The sequence below is a fragment of the Gigantopelta aegis genome, chromosome 3 (genome assembly GCF_016097555.1).
Source record: "Gigantopelta aegis isolate Gae_Host chromosome 3, Gae_host_genome, whole genome shotgun sequence".
Classification (NCBI taxonomy): domain Eukaryota; kingdom Metazoa; phylum Mollusca; class Gastropoda; order Neomphalida; family Peltospiridae; genus Gigantopelta; species Gigantopelta aegis.
The window spans coordinates 52,646,152-52,664,755 of NC_054701.1; the positions used below are offsets into that span (position 1 = coordinate 52,646,152).

General features: G+C 37.4%; 2 protein-coding genes and 1 long non-coding RNA gene across 4 annotated transcripts in view; 1 reads left to right on the forward strand and 2 right to left on the reverse strand.

Moving 5' to 3' along the window:
- LOC121368229 overlaps positions 1 to 1,696 on the reverse strand; it is a 36,669-nt gene extending 34,973 nt beyond the window's left edge. The window contains exon 1 of the mRNA XM_041492867.1: positions 1,574 to 1,696. Within this exon, the coding sequence (XP_041348801.1) occupies positions 1,574 to 1,591 (18 nt within the window). The 5' untranslated portion in view covers positions 1,592 to 1,696. The remainder of the gene's footprint in view (positions 1 to 1,573) is intronic.
- LOC121368228 (ribosomal protein S6 kinase-related protein-like) overlaps positions 1,361 to 18,604 on the forward strand; it is a 139,986-nt gene continuing 122,742 nt past the window's right edge. The window contains exons 1-4 of one of the 2 annotated variants that reach the window (XM_041492866.1): positions 1,361 to 1,704; positions 12,460 to 12,667; positions 13,442 to 13,636; positions 16,415 to 16,498. In XM_041492866.1, coding sequence (XP_041348800.1) covers positions 12,620 to 12,667; positions 13,442 to 13,636; positions 16,415 to 16,498 — 327 coding nt within the window. In that variant the 5' untranslated portion in view covers positions 1,361 to 1,704; positions 12,460 to 12,619. The remainder of the gene's footprint in view (positions 1,705 to 12,459; positions 12,668 to 13,441; positions 13,637 to 16,414; positions 16,499 to 18,604) is intronic. The other variant, XM_041492865.1, reaches the window with a different exon arrangement.
- LOC121368230 lies at positions 4,657 to 6,398 on the reverse strand. The gene is made up of 2 exons (XR_005957490.1): positions 6,357 to 6,398; positions 4,657 to 4,776 (listed from the first exon to the last, which is right to left on the reverse strand). It is a non-coding gene; the product is annotated as an uncharacterized LOC121368230 (long non-coding RNA).

The window sequence follows — 18,604 nt, forward strand, 5'->3', positions numbered from 1 at the left end:
ACATAATCATTAACATTAATACTCTTCCACAATATCATTAAACCATGGCTTCAAGAAGAAGTAACACGAATAAGACATTTGTAATCATCCTCAACCCATATAAATTTGGCCGGCACTAATGCAACAAGTTAATAATACAAGATAGTTTATTTCTAAACACTTGATAAAACTGTCACTCTATTATTAGATATGCATTTTGACTTTAATATTATCCTATAATCTTTTTATGCTATGCTAATTATGTAGAGTTGTGTACGTTTCTACTCTAGTATACATGTATATCCTTCACATAAAAACAAAGTGAGAAAGCCATTCCCACACAAATACAAAAGTTATTTACTTAAGTCATTTAATACCAAGCTGAGACCAATATTTGTGTTCCTGCAGAGGATTTAATATATATCAATGGCAAACTGGTGTTCTCCTAAAATAATGACCCAGGTCATTCTGACCAGTTGCCAGAATTCCAAGTGCATTGTTCTCTTGGAGCAAAACGCTGTTGATGCTAATTAAGACACACGCCAATATCCCCCACTGAGAGAGAGAGAGAGAGAGAGAGAGAGAGAGAGAGAGAGAGAGAGAGAGAGAGAGAGAGAGAGAGAGAGAGAGAGAGAGAGAGAGACTAAATGCCAACTGTTCCCTTGCAGTACCCGTTTGTAAACTCACTAACTCTTTCCTTTCTATACTAAAAATATATTTAACATATTTTACCCCAATATGAAATATTTATAATAATCAAACCATTAACCTCGTTAATGAATACATATGTATGTATACAATATCCTTATATTAATTAATCAAGTAAGTACAGAGGTGAGCCTTTTACAAAAAAGGGCACCTCTGTTTAAAGGCATACTAAATATATTATATATGTGTCCACTAAATGCAGGTTTTGTACGGTCTACTTGGACATTCGTTTATGAAAATGACTGATCACTTATGTACTGATCACTTATTATAATATACATATCTACAAAAGTATATGAATGAACAAACTAATAGTTAATGATGCCAGTATCAATTACCCCATACGACCAGAGTCCAAACCTGAACAGAAACAAGCAATTATCAGTCGCGTTTTACATAGAAATAAAGGAAAGCAATAAGGCATTATTTAGATCTTTTTAAGATTCCCTCTCAACAAAATATTACAATATTACGTTTTTCCGAGTATACAGTATCAGCAACAACTGAGGCCTGGCTATATTTTTTGGGCAGACAGTCCTCAGTTGCAAAGGCTATATATATATACACACGGCGGCCGTGTGTGTATATATATAATTCAAGGCTATAAACACGGCCTCCGTGTATATAAGCTCTGCTTTTTTTTATAACCGGAAGGAGAATATCAAGTAATCGAAAAACTATTTTATGACAAGAGTACTTTATTTAAATATGACAAATGTAATAGATAGCATACCTTCTAATTAATATTAATAATTGTAAGTAGAGCTGTGGAAAATATTTTTTTAAGGCTGTGATATAGATACATGCTAATTATTATTTTATGGACTGCAAATACATTGAGATAACCGGAAGAGCGGCAACAAAACGGGACGATAGCAAATTTTACCTGATATTTGGCAACCATCGATCATTGTTTAATTCCATGGAAGGTTATACGGTAGTAACTGAGATGGTACAATGGGCAACAGTCACGACAAAATGCCACTAAGAAAGTCCCAGTCAGTCCCCGATACACAGGTAATCCCCGCGTGTTCAATCTTTGTGATGCTAAGGCTTAGTATGATAGGCCTACTCATGTTGTCATCGTCCCGAAATGCGTTATACTTCCAACTTCGTTCAGTTTGTTTTGTTGTGGACAGTTGGCGCAATCAACTTCCAATTTGTTGTCATCTGCTAGTTGTTCATTTGTGAGGTTTTTGTTGACAGCTCTAGAACATTTCCATTAACAATAAAGTTAGACAAGTATTGTCAACATCTCTAACTGCCTTATGCTTCCAACTCCGTTCAGACTGTTTGTTTTCTCGTGCAGTGCACGGTTCGCGCAGTCAACACCAATTTGTCGTCTGCTTGTCGTTCATTTGCAAGGTTTTTCTTCACAGTTCATGAACATTTTCATTAACAATAATGTTCAGACAAGTAAGTATCTAAATTACGTTCATAACAGTGAATAGTTTGTAAACTTAGTCTAAACTATCATATTTTTAATTACCTTTGTGTACAGTGCTATCCAGTGTATTGGCGCACCTAAGCATTCAAAGACCATTTTCTATGTGAAAACTGTGAAACACTTAATAAAATGTGTCTCTCACCAATGAAGCAAAAGAAATAAATGTTTTATTTAACTACGCACTCAACATTTTATTTAGGGTTATAAAACTTATATGGCATCAGACATATGGTCAAGGACCACACAGATTTTGAGAGGAAACCCGGTTTCGCCACTACATTGGCTACTCTTTCCGATTAGCAGCAAGGGATCTTTTATTTGCGCTTCCCACAGGCAGGATAGCACAAACCATGGCCTTTGTTGAACCAGTTATGGATCACTGGTCGGTGCAAGTGGTTTACACCTACCCATTGAGCCTTGCGGAGCCAATGAAGCAGTGCATAGTCTGAGATACACTACAAATTGTTTATGTCTGTAGTAAATAAACATTTTAAAATTATCCATAAATGTAGACACCCCCTTGTATTCAAAACGATTTGCATGTCCGGCGATTCGGTGCAGTAGATGTGGATCGGTGACCCCTCTATTTATAAATCGCCTAATGACCTCACTTTGTAGCCTATAAACGCTACACTGTTGTCCCAGGATTATTTTAGTACTTTTTTGTTTTGTCTTGTTAAAAAATATTATTATGAAAATGAATGATCACACATGACCCATTTCGTGATCAGTTTTGGAATCTTTTTTTTTGAGTCTCACAGTACTGCAGATGCATACATGTTCATTGTCATGCATGGCTAAGATGCCTACATGGAATTTCTTCTCGGGTAGATTGTGCACACACGTGGATCTTATTTCGCTTTTATTTTATTTATTTTGGTAACAATGTGACAATTGTGAACTGGAATGACTGTCAGTTAAGGTATAAAACTTTTGTTTTGTTTGCATTTGTCTGTGTTTTTCTTTTCAGTTTAAATAAAAATAACTGAAATAAATAATTACTATAATTTTCAAAATGCGGGAAAGGTGTTTTTAGACTGGTTTTAACATTCTTAATATCAATAAGGCTGACCTACTTCGCGTTTATATACAGGAAAGCAGATGAATGATTTATTTTGAAATTATATATAATTATTGATAATTCTTAAAAACCTATTAATTGTACCCTTAACAATAAATATGTTGATACTTGATTAAACATTGAAATGGAATTTAACTTTAATTCGTTAAAAACACAGACAACATGACAACTTCCTAAATATATTTGAGCAAAATACCAAGTGCGCCAATACACCGGACATGGTTATATCCTAAACTATCGAATTCCATCCCATATCACTTGCACACTTTCTAATCACATTGCACACGCACAAACTTTCCCTTACTGAAATGACTTATATTTTTCACTTATAAGTGAAGTATAAGTCGTTAATACTTTTCAAGTATAAGTGATTTATAAGTAAACGATTAGGATTTTGTATGCAAAGTAGGTATCACTTATACAAAGTATATGTGACATATAGGTGAAGTGTTAACCATAAGTGATGTGTAAGTCATTCGCTTATATTTAACAGAAGTGTTAGATATATAAATAAGTGACTTATAAGTGAAGTATTTAAGTGAAATATAAGTGAATCACTGATATTTAACAGAAACTTCTGTATAAGTAGTAAAGTATAGGTGAAGTATAAGTGATTCACTAATATTTACAAACATTGCTGTATAAGTGAAGTATAAGTGATTCACTGATATTTTACCAAAAAACCCACTATAAGTGAAGTATAAGTGATTCACTGATATTTAACAGAAACTGCTGTATAAGTAAAGTATAGGTGAAGTATTTAAGTGATTCACTGATATTTACAAACATTGCTGTATAAGTGAAGTATAAGTGATTCACTGATATTTTACAAAAACACTGTATAAGTGAAGTATAAGTGAATATCAAAGGCTGTGGTATGTTCTGTCCTGTCTGAGGTAAGATCATATAAAAGATTACTTAATGCTTTTGAAACATGTAGAGAGCTTCCTCTGAAAACTATGGGTCAGAATTAATTATCAATTTAATTTTTTACATCCAGTAGCCAGTGATGAACTAATCAGTGCTCTGGTGACATCATTAAACAAATGAAATTATGCAACAATCTGTCCCTGGAGGCCAAATTTCAATGTTCTAAGGTAATTTCTGTGTTAATTAATGGGACTGACCCTATCTCCACCCATGGAAATGGACACCAATTTTGGTCAAGCTACCAACTGATAACAAATGTTTTGTTAAGAAAAAAGTAGAGTGAAACAACAGGTTCAAAATCCATCAATACCCATTTAATTCAAATAATTGTTTTAAAAAGTTATTGTTCTTATGTTACCAGTACAGTATGACAGAACTTCCACACACTATCTGTAAACTGTCAGCAAGACATAAAAATTGAAGCACAATAGTCTTAACAAAGTGGTGTTTCATTCTTCCCGAAGTGACCCACTAATATATCTGAACAGTGTATGCAAAGAAATATTTTATAAATAATATAAATGTATATTTATTTTTAAATGTTAGATTGGATTCTCTCACATCCCTTTTCTTCAGTTATGTCTTGTTCAGTGCCATCTTGATATATGTCATCCAACATTCAGATGGGATTCTGCAAAACAAAAAATAAAAAAATATTTTATATAGTCTGGATAGATCTGCTATGTAATTAGCAATTGTTTAATGTAAACATTTAGTTCTTTCTATTAGTTTTTAAAGACTAAGTTAGAGAATCATAGCCTACCACGTTTCAGATGTGGGGAATCAAAACTTCAGGAACAATCAAACTTTCAGTTAAATTTTCAATTTTACTTCTAAAAATAATAGTTAAAAAAAATATTCAATCAAATCTCTAGGATAAACGTAAATTTTTGTATTAAACCAGACTTTGAAATATTCAATGTTGAACTTTAATTTTAATTAAGAAGAAACCAGAAAAAATAAAATACATACATGTATATACATATATTTTTAATCTCTTAAGTTCTGGAAACTACTAGAAAGAATCATGCAAATAACTGTTTATAAATTTCTCTGATTCAACAGATTATGTTTCCATAAGTGTCATGTATTTGTATGTACATGTTGAGGATATTAAAACTGGATGATCAACTTTAATAAAACATCAGTCAGACTTATTTGTTCAGTACATGAACCATTACAACATGTATCTGGAGATATCTGGTGAATAAATGAAAACATCCATTTTAATTGTGCATTTTGTAAAAAAAAATATGATGACATGCAATGATTGGGCTTATAAAAATTAATATGTGTATTAAGCAAACATAAAAGCTAACAAATATTTTTCATGATACTGTTTAAAATGTCAGTCATTACAACTGCCCCCATTTCCCTTGGACTTTTAATTAGCACTCTGCCAGAAGTAGAGATACACATCCTTTTGATAAGACAGGTACAAAGTGATCAGGTGACAACTCCCATTCTCCTATAGACATTTTATTGCCCCAATTAGTGAAGCTATGTAATCCCTTTGTAAGGTGATATCTAAAGACTTCTAGTGTTAGTGCATTGCAAAAGTTGATGAACATTACATAAATTATGTTAGTTCATTTAATCAAAATACATATATATATATATATATATATATATATATATATATATATATATATGATGCTTTTCAAGTTGGTTTTATCACATAAACTGTTTTAATGTACAATGGCACAAATGTTCCTCCATTACCAATTTACCAGACATGGAGGGACAGGTTACAATGATCAAAATTATATAATGATAATAAAAAATTATAACTTATTAATACTTCCAAGCTATTAATTGATCATATGGATTTAAAAACTTAAAAATTTGCCTTGACATAAAAAAAGAAAGAAAAATCATGTTTGTTGGTAACGGAGAGAAACCACAAGTATATTTTAATTAATTACTACTAATTACTTATAATATTTAAATGTAAACAACAACACCAAACCTTTATGTGACAAAATAACTATAATCAGCACTAGTTTGAAATTTTAGTATAGTTGTATTCACTAAATAAAATGTCTATGCACATGCATTAACATAAATAAAGAGAATTTATCAGACAAAGGAATGCCGCCATTTTGTCTATTTGAAAAATCCAACAATGATTGTAATGCATGGTTTTTATATGAAAAACATGAACTGTTTAAAAAAAAAAAAAATAGGTGCTACATGTAGTCAGATACTTACCAAATTAGTTTTCCTGTATGATAGACTTGTTCCACGGACATGAGGTATAGTCTTAACTAAACACATGTGCACAAAGAAAATGCCCAGGTGCCGCCATTTTGGTTTTCTTCTTGAGACACAGTGGTGTCTGAATTAAGTCCTTTTGGAGTTGCACCATACTGCCTAAGATGGCAAGGCTATTAATCTCAGGATTTTGCACCTCTCATAACAATCCCTTGTTCTATCTGAATTCCTATGTCATTGTTGTTGTTTTTTCTTGATATTTTTATTTTTTTAAGCTAATTAACTTTTTTTTATATGTAAATACAAATTACCGTTAATAGATAAAATAAATCCATACTGTAATAAACATTGAAATGGAGCTCACCTCCACACACACACCCCTCCCCTCTGCCCTGCAGCTACAATTTTACAGATATTTATTGTGACAGGTGGTGAGTCTGGAGGGTCTATTTAAGTGAGGAGGTAGCATGGGATAATTATAATCATATAGCATCATGTGTATTAATGTTAATATTAATAATTTTTAAAATTATTATTGGAAATACTATCAAATTCTGTTACATGTATGTTTGGTTGTTTAGCCACTGTTCCCAATGAATTTGATAAATCCTGTGAGAAGCTATGAATTTTTAAAAAATAACCATGGAAATGTTTTGGTCTTAGTTTTTTCCCCGTTCATTTGGAACACATCATTTCCTTTGCAAAAGGACTATCTCCAAACTAATAGTTTACTTATATTTCACTTACAGAAACAAACAAAAAATGTCTTAATTCCAGTTCACTTATACCACTGATAAACCACTTATAGGTGAACTATATGTGGAGTATCAGTGATGTATCAGTTAATCAGTTAACCATTCTTTTCACTTATACTTATACACACTGATACTTCACTTATACCAATATATGGGTAACTTATAGGCCACTTATAAGTGGCGTATAAGTAAAGTATATTCCACTTATAAGTTTGTATAAGATATTTCCGTACAGGTTAATACCACTGCATATGTATCAACTAACCAAGCCTCGATCAATCAACGTTGAAAATAAGGGTGGAAAATGGTAAGATTTTTTTTCTCTCCCTTGTACAGTACCGGTGATTCTGTTATTGCATACAGGAACCATATCCAAAGGTTATAATATATTAAAACCTTTATAAATGAAGAGACTAGATTTGACAGATCGGTAATGACTGTCATGAGTTTTGTCTATATTTAGTAACAAGTCACATAACTGACTCTTAGTGTATGGGTTTGGGTGGGGTGTGTGTGTATGGAAGGTCATTTGTGTCTGATCCACAATTGTTATTGAGAAGCAACATTAGTAGATTTTTTACTGTTTGTAGAAGGAAGCTTTTTAAGTTGTTGGCACAAGAAACCCATTAATTTTTCCAATATTCATAACATTAAAATTAAGACTTTTTGGTATTTTCATACTATAAATGTAATATTTTATTTTCATTATTAACCAGTTAATTACTTGGTTCATATCACTGTTTATCATACCAAACATAACTATGCTTATTCAGAGAAATTCTAACATCCATTTTTTTCAAATATCCATTCCTCCAATGCATTCCATGCATATATATTTTATTTTATTGCAATCATAAAACAAGTGTTGTAAGGTTTCAGGGACATTTTTACAAAGTACACTTATTTGAATCTACATAGCGTATCATCTGTAAGTAAGAATTTGTAGCTAAATTCCAATGGAGCAATCGATACTGAAACCATAACAGGGTTATATCTTTTACACATATGAATGGTAGAGCATAAGATGTTTCCCACGTACAACAGTCATGTGTTAAACCCTTAGATGCATATTTTGTTTGTGACTTTGGTATTACATATTTATTATTTAAAGTATTGTGCAAATCTTTACTATTCGTGTTTTATTTAGGTAATATAGGTCTTTTTGTAGGGTTGAATGTTGTATTGCTAATGGTTTGTAATGAGTGTAAGAACGATTTTACAGCATTCACTAGTGATGCATAATTTAAAAAGTTTGTCTTCAGGTCATATCTTCCTTTAAAAGTTATATGATCAAAGATGTTTCCTTCATCATCAAGTAAGGCATTTATTGATCTCTTAAACTTATATAGCGAATTGAGACGCGATGCTGAACAAAATTCCCAGATTATTATATTTCTTTTCAACATTACCTGTCCTCAACAAGTGCACCTCCCCCCCACACAAGTGGTCTGGTCTGAACATCCCAGCAGCCAATGGGATGGTCTAAAATTCTTCACTGTATGCTCCTTGTAGTTACGGTTATGTGACTATAACTTTCTTCCTTTTCTCTTCGCTGTAGGGTTCGGACGTCTTTTCTTTGGCTCTGTTTTTTAAGAGTCAAACTTCGGGTTTTTTCGTGTTACATTTGTATTATTATGGTGGATTCGTTTCCTCCATTGTATTATTATGGTGGATTCGTTTCCTCCATTGTCTTATTATGTTTATTGCTATATTCTTTTTGGCATTTATGCTTGTTTTAAGTGTTATTTATTCCAAAATTCCTTGTGTTATACTGGGTAATAATATGTGGCCGCATTTTGTCAAATGGTGACACCGTGTCCGTTGTTTAGTGGCTCTGTGCAGTTCATGGTTGTTTTTTCTTTCTATTTCACAGATTAAAAAATATTTCTAATGTTGGATGTTAGCTTGACAGTGTTGTGCGTTCCTGTACCCGTTGTCGGAAGTTTATGTCAGGGGACGACCCACACAAGTTCTGCCCAGGATGTCGTGTTCCGTGTCAGGATGTGACTTGGTGTGACAGGTGTGCCAGGTTGTCGGCAGAAGAGTTTTCTGCCTACTTGAAGGTTCTTGCTACAAGAGCTAAGAAGAGTTGATTGCAGCCACAGTTTCCAGCGCTCCATCGATTGCTGACTGTTGCTGATGTCTTGAAGACTTTGTTACCAGCGATTTTAAAGGAGATGATGGCTTCCATGGTGGCCGCCTCATCAGTTACGGGTTCCAGTTCAGGGTGGATCCAGTTATGGTGGGTTCCGGTCAGGGCAAGTCTACATCATTGGTGCCGGTAGTCCTTCCAGTGGCTTCCTCCAGGCACCCGTCTGAGGGTACGGTTTCCAGTGAACAGCCTCTGAAGACCGCATCCTCCAGTAAGAAGCGGACTGAGTCCTCCAAACGGACCGAGAAGACTGCATCTTCGACTCACCATTCTTCCCGTGATTGATCGAAAGATACTAGATCGCACTGCAGCCGGGGCCGTAGCCAAAGTTGTTCTATGGGATCCATCGATCCATCTACACCGATCTTCAGTGGATACAGGTTCAAGGCTTCCACCAATTCTTGACTGGACCATCCACGGTTCGTGTCTCTAATTGCGGCCACCACTTCAGACCGTCTTGCCTGTACCAGGGTTCTGAGGGACTTCCCGGATAATGTATTGGCGCCTACCCTGGTGGACGATACTGATGCGGCAGATCACATGGCGATGCGTGACTATCTTGCTGCGGTGTATGAGATGTTGCCGTCGCTTCCCCATCCTCCGGCACCGGCTAAGAAGGGACCTGTACCGATGATAGCATACGATCCTTGGCGGCGGGGACGTTGATTTCTGAGGTGTCGATGATGATGTCCATTGGTTGGGGAAACCGTTGCAGTTGGAGCTATCAGATCGTCAGGTATAGACAATGGACACAGCTCAGTGTCGATGTCTCAGTGACCAGACGTTGTCAGGGCTGTGGTCTCCAGAAGAAGCCGATCTGCTCATCAATCTGCTGGAGATGTTGGCTGTTTACAACGCAATCCTCCACTGGCATCCGAGGTTGATTGGAGCCTCTCTGATGGTGGCCACCGACAGTTACCGTGGTGGCTTACATCAATCGCCAGGGCGGTATGCACTCCAGCAGTCTTCTACAGATGATGTTTCACTTGTACGACCTGGTGGACAGCATTCCTCTGCAGATACGTGCTCCACATATTCCAGGGGTGTCCAGTGTTCTTGCAGACAGTCTCTCCCGTCCGTCTCCTCAGTCAACTGAATGGATGCTGCATCCAGAGGCCTTTCGATGGGCGTGCAACTATCTCTGTACTCGAAACATCGATTTCTTTGCAACACTGTTCAACCATCAACTTCGGGTTTATGTGTTGCCAGTACCAGGTCCAGATGCCATAGATCTCGATGCCTTGGCCATCAGTTGGGACTAGATGGATGCTTATGCCTTTCCACCTGCAATACTGCTGCCCAGGGTGCTACAGAGGTTCCAGCAATTCTATTGTGGTCTTCTCTTAGCCAATGTGGCCAACGAGAGTGTGGTTCCCAAACCTCGTCAGACTCGCAGATCCACATCCACTGCCTCTGCCAGATTGGGATCATCTGCTGTGGCATCCCACATCAAGGTTACATCATCCACAGCCCCGCTTGATCCAGTGACATTATCACCAAAGGCTTGAAGAAAAAGAGTTTTACTTCCAAGACTTCTGTGGCTATCCTGAATGCTCTTCGATCGTCCACCACTGCAGCATATAATGTCCGATGGCTGGTTTTCCACCGATGGTGCATCCGGCAGAAGATTAAACCTCAGACTAATCCGGTGCCTCATCTTGCTGACTTCCTGTTGTATCTACGTACATCTCTGAAGCTCAGGGGGTCGACCGTTGTGGGTTACGTTTCGGTGATTGCTATGGTTCGTGATCCAGTCACTCGTACGAAGCTGTTTACCATCACTGAGATACATAAGATGATCAAGGGTTTTAGCTGGAAGATCAAGTCCATCGTTTTTGTCCACAGAATTGGGATTTGAATCTGGTCTTGCAGTCTTTGACTTTGGCACCATATGAGCCTCTAGAAGAGTCCTCCTTAGAAGCTTTGACACAGAAGACTGTCTTCTTGCTGGGTTTTGCTACAGCTGCACATGTTTCTGAGATTCATGCCTTAGATGTCGACCTGGTTTGGTTTCACTGTGAGCACAGTTCTGTTACCTTGGGGCTCCTTATGAACTTTGTGGCTAAGAATCAACTACCTGATCAAGCACCACGATCATATGTGGTTCAAGCTTTATCATCCATTGTGGGTCCGGCTGATGTGGAAGATTTATCCTTGTGTCCGGTGAGAACTTTACATCACTACATCGAGAGGACTCGCTCATTTAACCAATGTTGTTCGAGATTGTTCCTTTCCTGTCACCAAAGTCACTTGAGATATCACCAAGAATACTGTGGCTACTTGGATCTGGTCTACAATCCTGTCTGCATACCAGAAGGAAGGTTTGCCTGCACCTTCAGCTTCCAATCCGCATGAATTGTGTGCACTGGCTGCCACACACCCATTCAGCACATACTTACTGGTTGTTTTTGGGAGACGGACTCCATCTTTGCTAACTACTACCTGAGGGATGTCTCTACAGAAGATGTTGAGGGCTTTCATCATCTGGGTCCAGTGGTGGCTGTGCAGACTTTTGTGAACACTAGCTGTCCTCGTCGTCGTTGAAGTTGCTGTTGGATTCTAGGCTGCACACCGAGATGTCTATCAAATCCACAGGTGAGGACTTGCTAAGACTTTTGTTCTTTGCACTTTTAACATGCATTGGTACTAGAGCTTTTGTCTAGATAACATTTGCCTTGCACTGCACTCGGCGATATGTTTCCCAACTACTCATTTTTCTTTGGTGTACTGGATAGAAACACTCAGGGGATTGTTTAGTTCAGTGTTATGATGGATGCACCCATACTATGTTGTTTGTTTTTATTAACACTCCCAATACTTTGGGAGGTTACCTAATACCTGCATCCCTGGTGGCTTCACCTTTCCACCCGATCAGAACCAGCATGAGATGTGGCTTACCGACTCCAGATTTATGTGTTTTTAGGAGTCGTACTGCCACTGCTGACAGATGCCGCTGTTTCTGGTTGTTGTTACTAACATCACCTGCATTGGTTTGTGACAGACATCCCTTGGAAGAGGGTTTACCATGGTTGGCCTAATTCTTCCACTTGTCAGACTCCATCCGGTCTTGGGGAGATAACAAGTGCATCTGCAGATCTCATAACCCACTGCCATCTGTTGAATGCTGCACTTGTTGAGGACAGGTAATGTTGTAAAGAAATGGAGAAAACTTGGAGTGTTTTCTCTTTTGTAGATACATTACCTGTCCTCAAGGATTTATTCCCGCCCAAGCCTCCTCACTTCCTGTTATCCTTGCGATGAGTGAAGAGAAAAAGAAGAAATTTATAGTCACATAACCGGAACTACAGGGAGCATACAGTGAAGAATTTTAGGCCATCTCATTGGCTGTTGGGATGTTCGGACCAGACCACTTGCCTGGGGAGGTGCACTTGTTGAGACAGGTAATGTATCTATAAAAGAGAAAACACTAAGTTTTCTCCAGTTGTTAATTACACATTTATTATTTTAATGCAAAACACAAAATGAAGTAAAAGATTAGAGATTGGTTTAAAGTGTTTTGAGAGTTCAGTTACAGTCGGAACATTTTGATGTGTCACAAGACTTTCTGGTTGTGGTCAAAAAAAGCTTTCAAAATATCAAAAAGACTTTAATTATTGAATTGGCCAAAACTCTGAAGAAATGTGATATGATAGAAGATGGGCAACTTCGGTTATCTGACAATTATGTGTGATTCGCAAACACTGTCATAAACATATTATGTTTTTAGTTAAATTATTGTAAAATAATCATTTATGTCATAATGACAGATAGGTGCTGACAAAACAATCTACTCGCTAAAAGACAAGTGTTTTTGTAAATTTTAATGGCCTTAGCAGAATTTCACTTGAAACGGCATGATTTGATTACTTTTTTTTTTTTTTTCCTCTGCGCGTGCTGTAACCTCACCGTGGTGCAGGGGTGTAATATTCTCTTTGAGAATGGCCAATACAGCACAAATTGAAATTTAGAGTAAAAGTCAGTATCTATCTATGTATTTTTGCACAGTTCTTTACACTATTTTTATTTAAATCTTGAATTTTTATATTGATGTTGATCATCACTTTGTTTGCATTACCATAGTGTGACACCCAATAGCCAATGTATTTTTCGTGCTGGGGTGTCGTTAAACATTCATTCATTCATTCATTCATTCATTCATTCATTACCTTTTTCAGAGTTTATCAGCAAATGAAACATTTGCTCGAGTCAAGTCTCGTAGTTCTGGCAGATTGTTTCGTCTTGGGTCATCTCCTAAGGTAAACGATGTTGATAAAGAAGACGGAAAAACCATGTGGAAAATTCCCATCACAGAGGCCCTGTTCCTGCCCGACTTCCCTGTCAGAGGTGATATCGAGGAACAAGACTTTGAGGTGAAGAAAAGTATATGGTGTTCTATACATGAACAGCAATTCTCATTTTATGGTAGTGTTGACAAGACACTTAACCCTAAAAAGTGAAGTACATGTATTAGCAGTGCAACGATTTGGGTAGTTATTAAAATTTATGCATTGTAAAAGTTTTTAACGATTACAGATTTTTAGCTCTGCTATGACATTGGTCAGAGGAGCTTTTCTAATACTGATTTGTCCAATGTGCGTCCATGACTCAACATTTCCTTTGAAGTCTATCTTCTACAGTTTTGATTGATCTGTTTATCTTTCACAAACTGATATTTGGGGAATTTTTATCAAATGTTTTTAAAATTTAAATTGAAAATTTTAAAGTGTATTTTCTGCTAGAGTTTTGATTAGATAGTTCTGAAACTTGGTAATACTAAGTACTATGATTCTCTCGGTCAGTCTTCCAGAGTTAATATACTACTCAAAAGAATTTAAGGGTCAAAAATTTATAACCAAATAAGTTTCAGATGTATTAGATTGATGATGTAAACTACACCAATTTTTTTATTTATTGTTCCATATTTACAAAAACACACAAATAAACGTCATTGTATACAAGAAAGTCACATGACATGCTGTCAAAGTTGAAGGTTGTCAAACATGGATTTTACACATTAGAACATTCGTTTAATAGTGTGTGAATCCACCCCTGGCGCGAATACGCTCGACACATCGTTGCCTCATGCTGTTGATCAGACGTCTGAAGAACTCTTGGGGAATGGCCTGCCACTCTGCCATAAGAAGTTGACCCAGATCATGAAGGTTGGCCGGAGGGGCATGGTTATCCCGAACTCTCCTGCCTAATTCGTCCCAGGCGTTCTCTATTGGGGCCAAGTCAGGCGAATATGCTGGCCAATCCATCCTGGCGATACCTTGTTGTCTGAGAAAGTCCGTTACCACCCTGGCGTGGTGGGGTCTGGCATTGTCATCCTGCAGAACTGCCCCGCCGCCAATCTGCTGAAGGCCTGGGAGAACCAACGGCCGGATAATCTCATTCAGATAGCGGATTCCATTCAGATTGCCATCCACCACACGAGGGGGGTCCTGTGGTGGATAGAGATGCCGCCCCACACCATGATGCTGCCACCACCGAACCGGTGACGTTATCTAACGTTAACGTCAGCGAAGCGCTCCCCAGGACGTCTGTAGACACGAACCCGACCGTCGTTGAACTGGAGACTAAACCTGGACTCATCAGTGAACATCACTCGACCCCACTGAAAACGTTGCCACCGCAGATGAAGTGTGCACCAGTGACGTCTGGCCGTTCTGTGACGTGGTAGGAGTGGTGGTCGAACAGCCTGGCGACGGCAGCGTAGATTATTGGCTCTCAGATGATTGCGTATGGTTTGATCAGACACTCGAGTTCCAGTCGCAGTCCGCAGATTGTCACGTAATCGGCGTGCAGTGGTTGTGCGTTGACGTAGAGCCATATTGGTGATGTAGTGGTCCGATCTATTTGTAGTGCTTCGGGGTCTTCCCGAACGTGGACGATTTCGAACAGAATTCGTTGCTTGGTACCGTTGCCACAGTCGGCACACGACACTCTAACTGACACCAAGTCTCAGAGCAACATTTCTTTGCGTATTGCCATCCTGAAGCCAAGCAATAGCCCTTCCTCGATCTTCGATAGTCAGTTGACGTCGTACCATTGTCGAATTTGGAGTGTGCACCGTACACGAACGCAAGCTCCAATTATACGGAAATTCAGCATTGGGAACATGGAATACACGTGCAAAGCATGCAAATGAAGCGCTTTGTGAAAAAGCAAGTTATGGGCACTTAGCAGACCTTTCGCTTTCGCCCTAATTTACGTGCAAATGTAAGCATGTTTTCGCCATTAGAACTAGTCGACAGTGTCAATGACAGTGGATTTTAATTCATTTATGGGTTGCTTAGACCCACTTTCGTCAAAATGGAACAATACCATGCGTGGCATTATGGTCTAGCTAATATAATTGACATTCAGAAAATAATGTCGAAAATATCGTCTGACCCTTAAATTCTTTTGAGTAGTATACGTTTCTTGGCAGTTTTGTTTTAAAATTTTAAAGTGTGACAACTTCTGTCAACAACAGTCTAGGAGACTTCATTACAGGAAAACTAATTGGGTCCAGCCTTTATAATCATCTTGTATTAACTCAGACCTTTAGATCTCACAAATTTGGACGCAACAGGCTTTTTGTCTGTTCTGAGCACACCGTGCAAGGTCTTTTTAGAGAAGTTATGTTAATAGTTTAGCTCTGGTAGTGGTAATGAGTTGTACATACTCAGAAATGCATTTCAAGTTATTAGTCCCCTACCAGTCCAACCGGAGGGGAATATAGGTTTCATGTCCATCCGTCTGTCACACATAGGTTTTCAGACTTTGTTTTTACAATGCCTCAAGATATTGACCTGAAATTTTGTACATATCTTTACCATGTACTGTTACAAATCAAGTTTGACTTTCATGGTCATTTACATTTATGGCCCTTGAATTTATGAGATATGAAAATTAGTTTTCCAGATTTTTTGTGCAATACCTCAAAATACTGAGCTAAAGTTTTGTGTATAGCTTTATCATGTACTGTTACAGATCAAGTTTGACTTTCATGGCAATTTACACATTTTTCACAGAGTTTGGACCCTTGAGCTTAGTAGTGGATTTTTAAATATATATGTCAACCTAATTTTTAATGTTTTGTTGTAAATTGTCAATGAAGAAGCCTGCAACACATGAACAAATTGACATGTGTCTTGTTTCAGGTTATTGATGTCATTGCAAATGGTGCTTATGGAAATGTACTGAAAGTGCAGAGAGAAGATGAAAAACAGTTCTACGCAATGAAGGTATTCAAAATTGTTTAAAGGTTAACTTTATAATAAAGCAACATTAAAACTAGATCAAAAACTGTTTTGCCAAATTGTAGTCATATATCAGGAGATGATATTACATACGGGCAAAAAAATGCCAACATTGTTATTTCTTTTCAACATACCTGTCCTCAAAACTAGTACATATTCCCTATGGTTAGTAGACTGGTCCGAACATCCCAACAGCCAATGGGATGGCCTGAATTCTTCTAATGCGCACCCCTTCCTGTTCCGGTCACATGACTGTGACTTCCTTCTTTTTCCTTCGCGTCTTATGATTCGGACGTTTTTTTCTTTTTTTTTTTCTGTCGTAATCTGAGCCATCTATGTTTTTTACTTGGTTTTCTTGCGACTTTTGTGTTTGTAACACATTTTATAATGATGTTACTTTATTATTATACAATTATTTTGGCTGTATTCACTTTCTTTAAAGTGTGATTTGGAATTAATTTTTTCCATGTGTGCCGGTCAAGAATATTGGTCGCCATTATATAATGGTCTTTCTTGTTTACCACAATTGTACAGCTTATGTTTTTGTGATAATATTTTAGCAGTGAATCTAAAATGGGAGAAATTCATATTAAAGTATTTAGTATCATTCGGGATACAAAACTGAGATGGTTTCAATTTAGACTAATAAACAGAATTCTTACCACAAATAGCTTTTTACACTTACTCCATATAAAGGACAACAACCTCTATACATTTTGTGGTAAGGAAAAGGAAACTCTTACTATTTGTTTTGGAAATACTCAGTAGTACAAAGCTTCTGGACTTCTTTTTGGGATTGGTTAACCGCATCTTGTACACACATAAACAATATGACTCTGACACAGTTTTTAATTTGCTGTTACTTTATTCAAAACACTTTATATATAGACAAAGAACACTAAATAACAAAATAAATATAAACCATTTGTTGAAGGAGTTAAGACAAAGATATATAATAGAAAGGGAAATTTCCTTCAGTGACAGCAGATATCATAAATTTAATACCCGGTGGGCTAACTATCATTGTCGTTACCTTGAAAACAGCTAGCAAGTTAACTTGTACCCTAACTTTCGACGGCTCAAAGAAACCCCAAAAAAACAAAACAAAACAAAACAAATAAACAAAACAACCAAACTTTTATATACATGTATATTTTTCAACTTTTTACAATAACTGTACAGTTGCCATACATTACATGTGCAGATATAGCCTTGGATGTTGTGTGAATGTATGAGAGTTGAGTTAAAAAACACTTTAAAAAATCATAGATTTTTTTTAAATGTTGAAAACAATTCCTGGGTCATGTTGACCACCTGTCCTTGTTTCCTATGGATGGGGGTAGACACAGTGTAACAGGGAATCTGTGAATTAACCCCCCCCCCCCCAAAAAAAAAAAAACACCCCACCTTATGTTTTTGTTTTTTCATTACAATTATAATTGGTAATGTCTGATACAAGCTCATCTCACGTGGTTCGTTCTTGTATTAAATGCAAGAAGTTTATGGCGAGTGGAGATCCTCACAATGTGTGTCCGGGTTGTAAACCTCCCTGTGATGTGGAATCTTGTTGTCTCCTTTGTCTTCGCTTGGGTCTGTCGGAGTTCGACACTTACCTGAAGGTTCTTGCCCAGCGAGCAAAGAAGATGGAGACAGTGGCTAGTTCAACCTCTCCTCCAGCCTCTATCCTTAAATCCATTGCAGAGGTATTGAAAATGTTGTTGCCAAGTATGCTGCAGGAAACCATGTCGTCCATGGCTTCCACTCCTGCAGGTGCTACGGGTTCCAAGCAGCGTCCAGAGACCGTATCAACCGTACCTTGAAAGTCTACTTCTTCTCGATCTGAGAGTAAACCATCATTGGGTCACCATAGCCGGGACCAGTAGTGTAGAAAATCAAGTGTCACGGACTTCCACCGGGTCCCGTCACGGCCGTTCTCGGTCTCCACGACCTTCCAGTATTGGTGACCGACATGCCTGCGCTAGATTACTACGTGATTTTCCGGATGACGAGTCATGTTTCTGTGGTTGATGATACTGATTCTGCGGACTGCATGACAATGAAGGATTGTCTGGTTACAGGTACTGCCTTCTT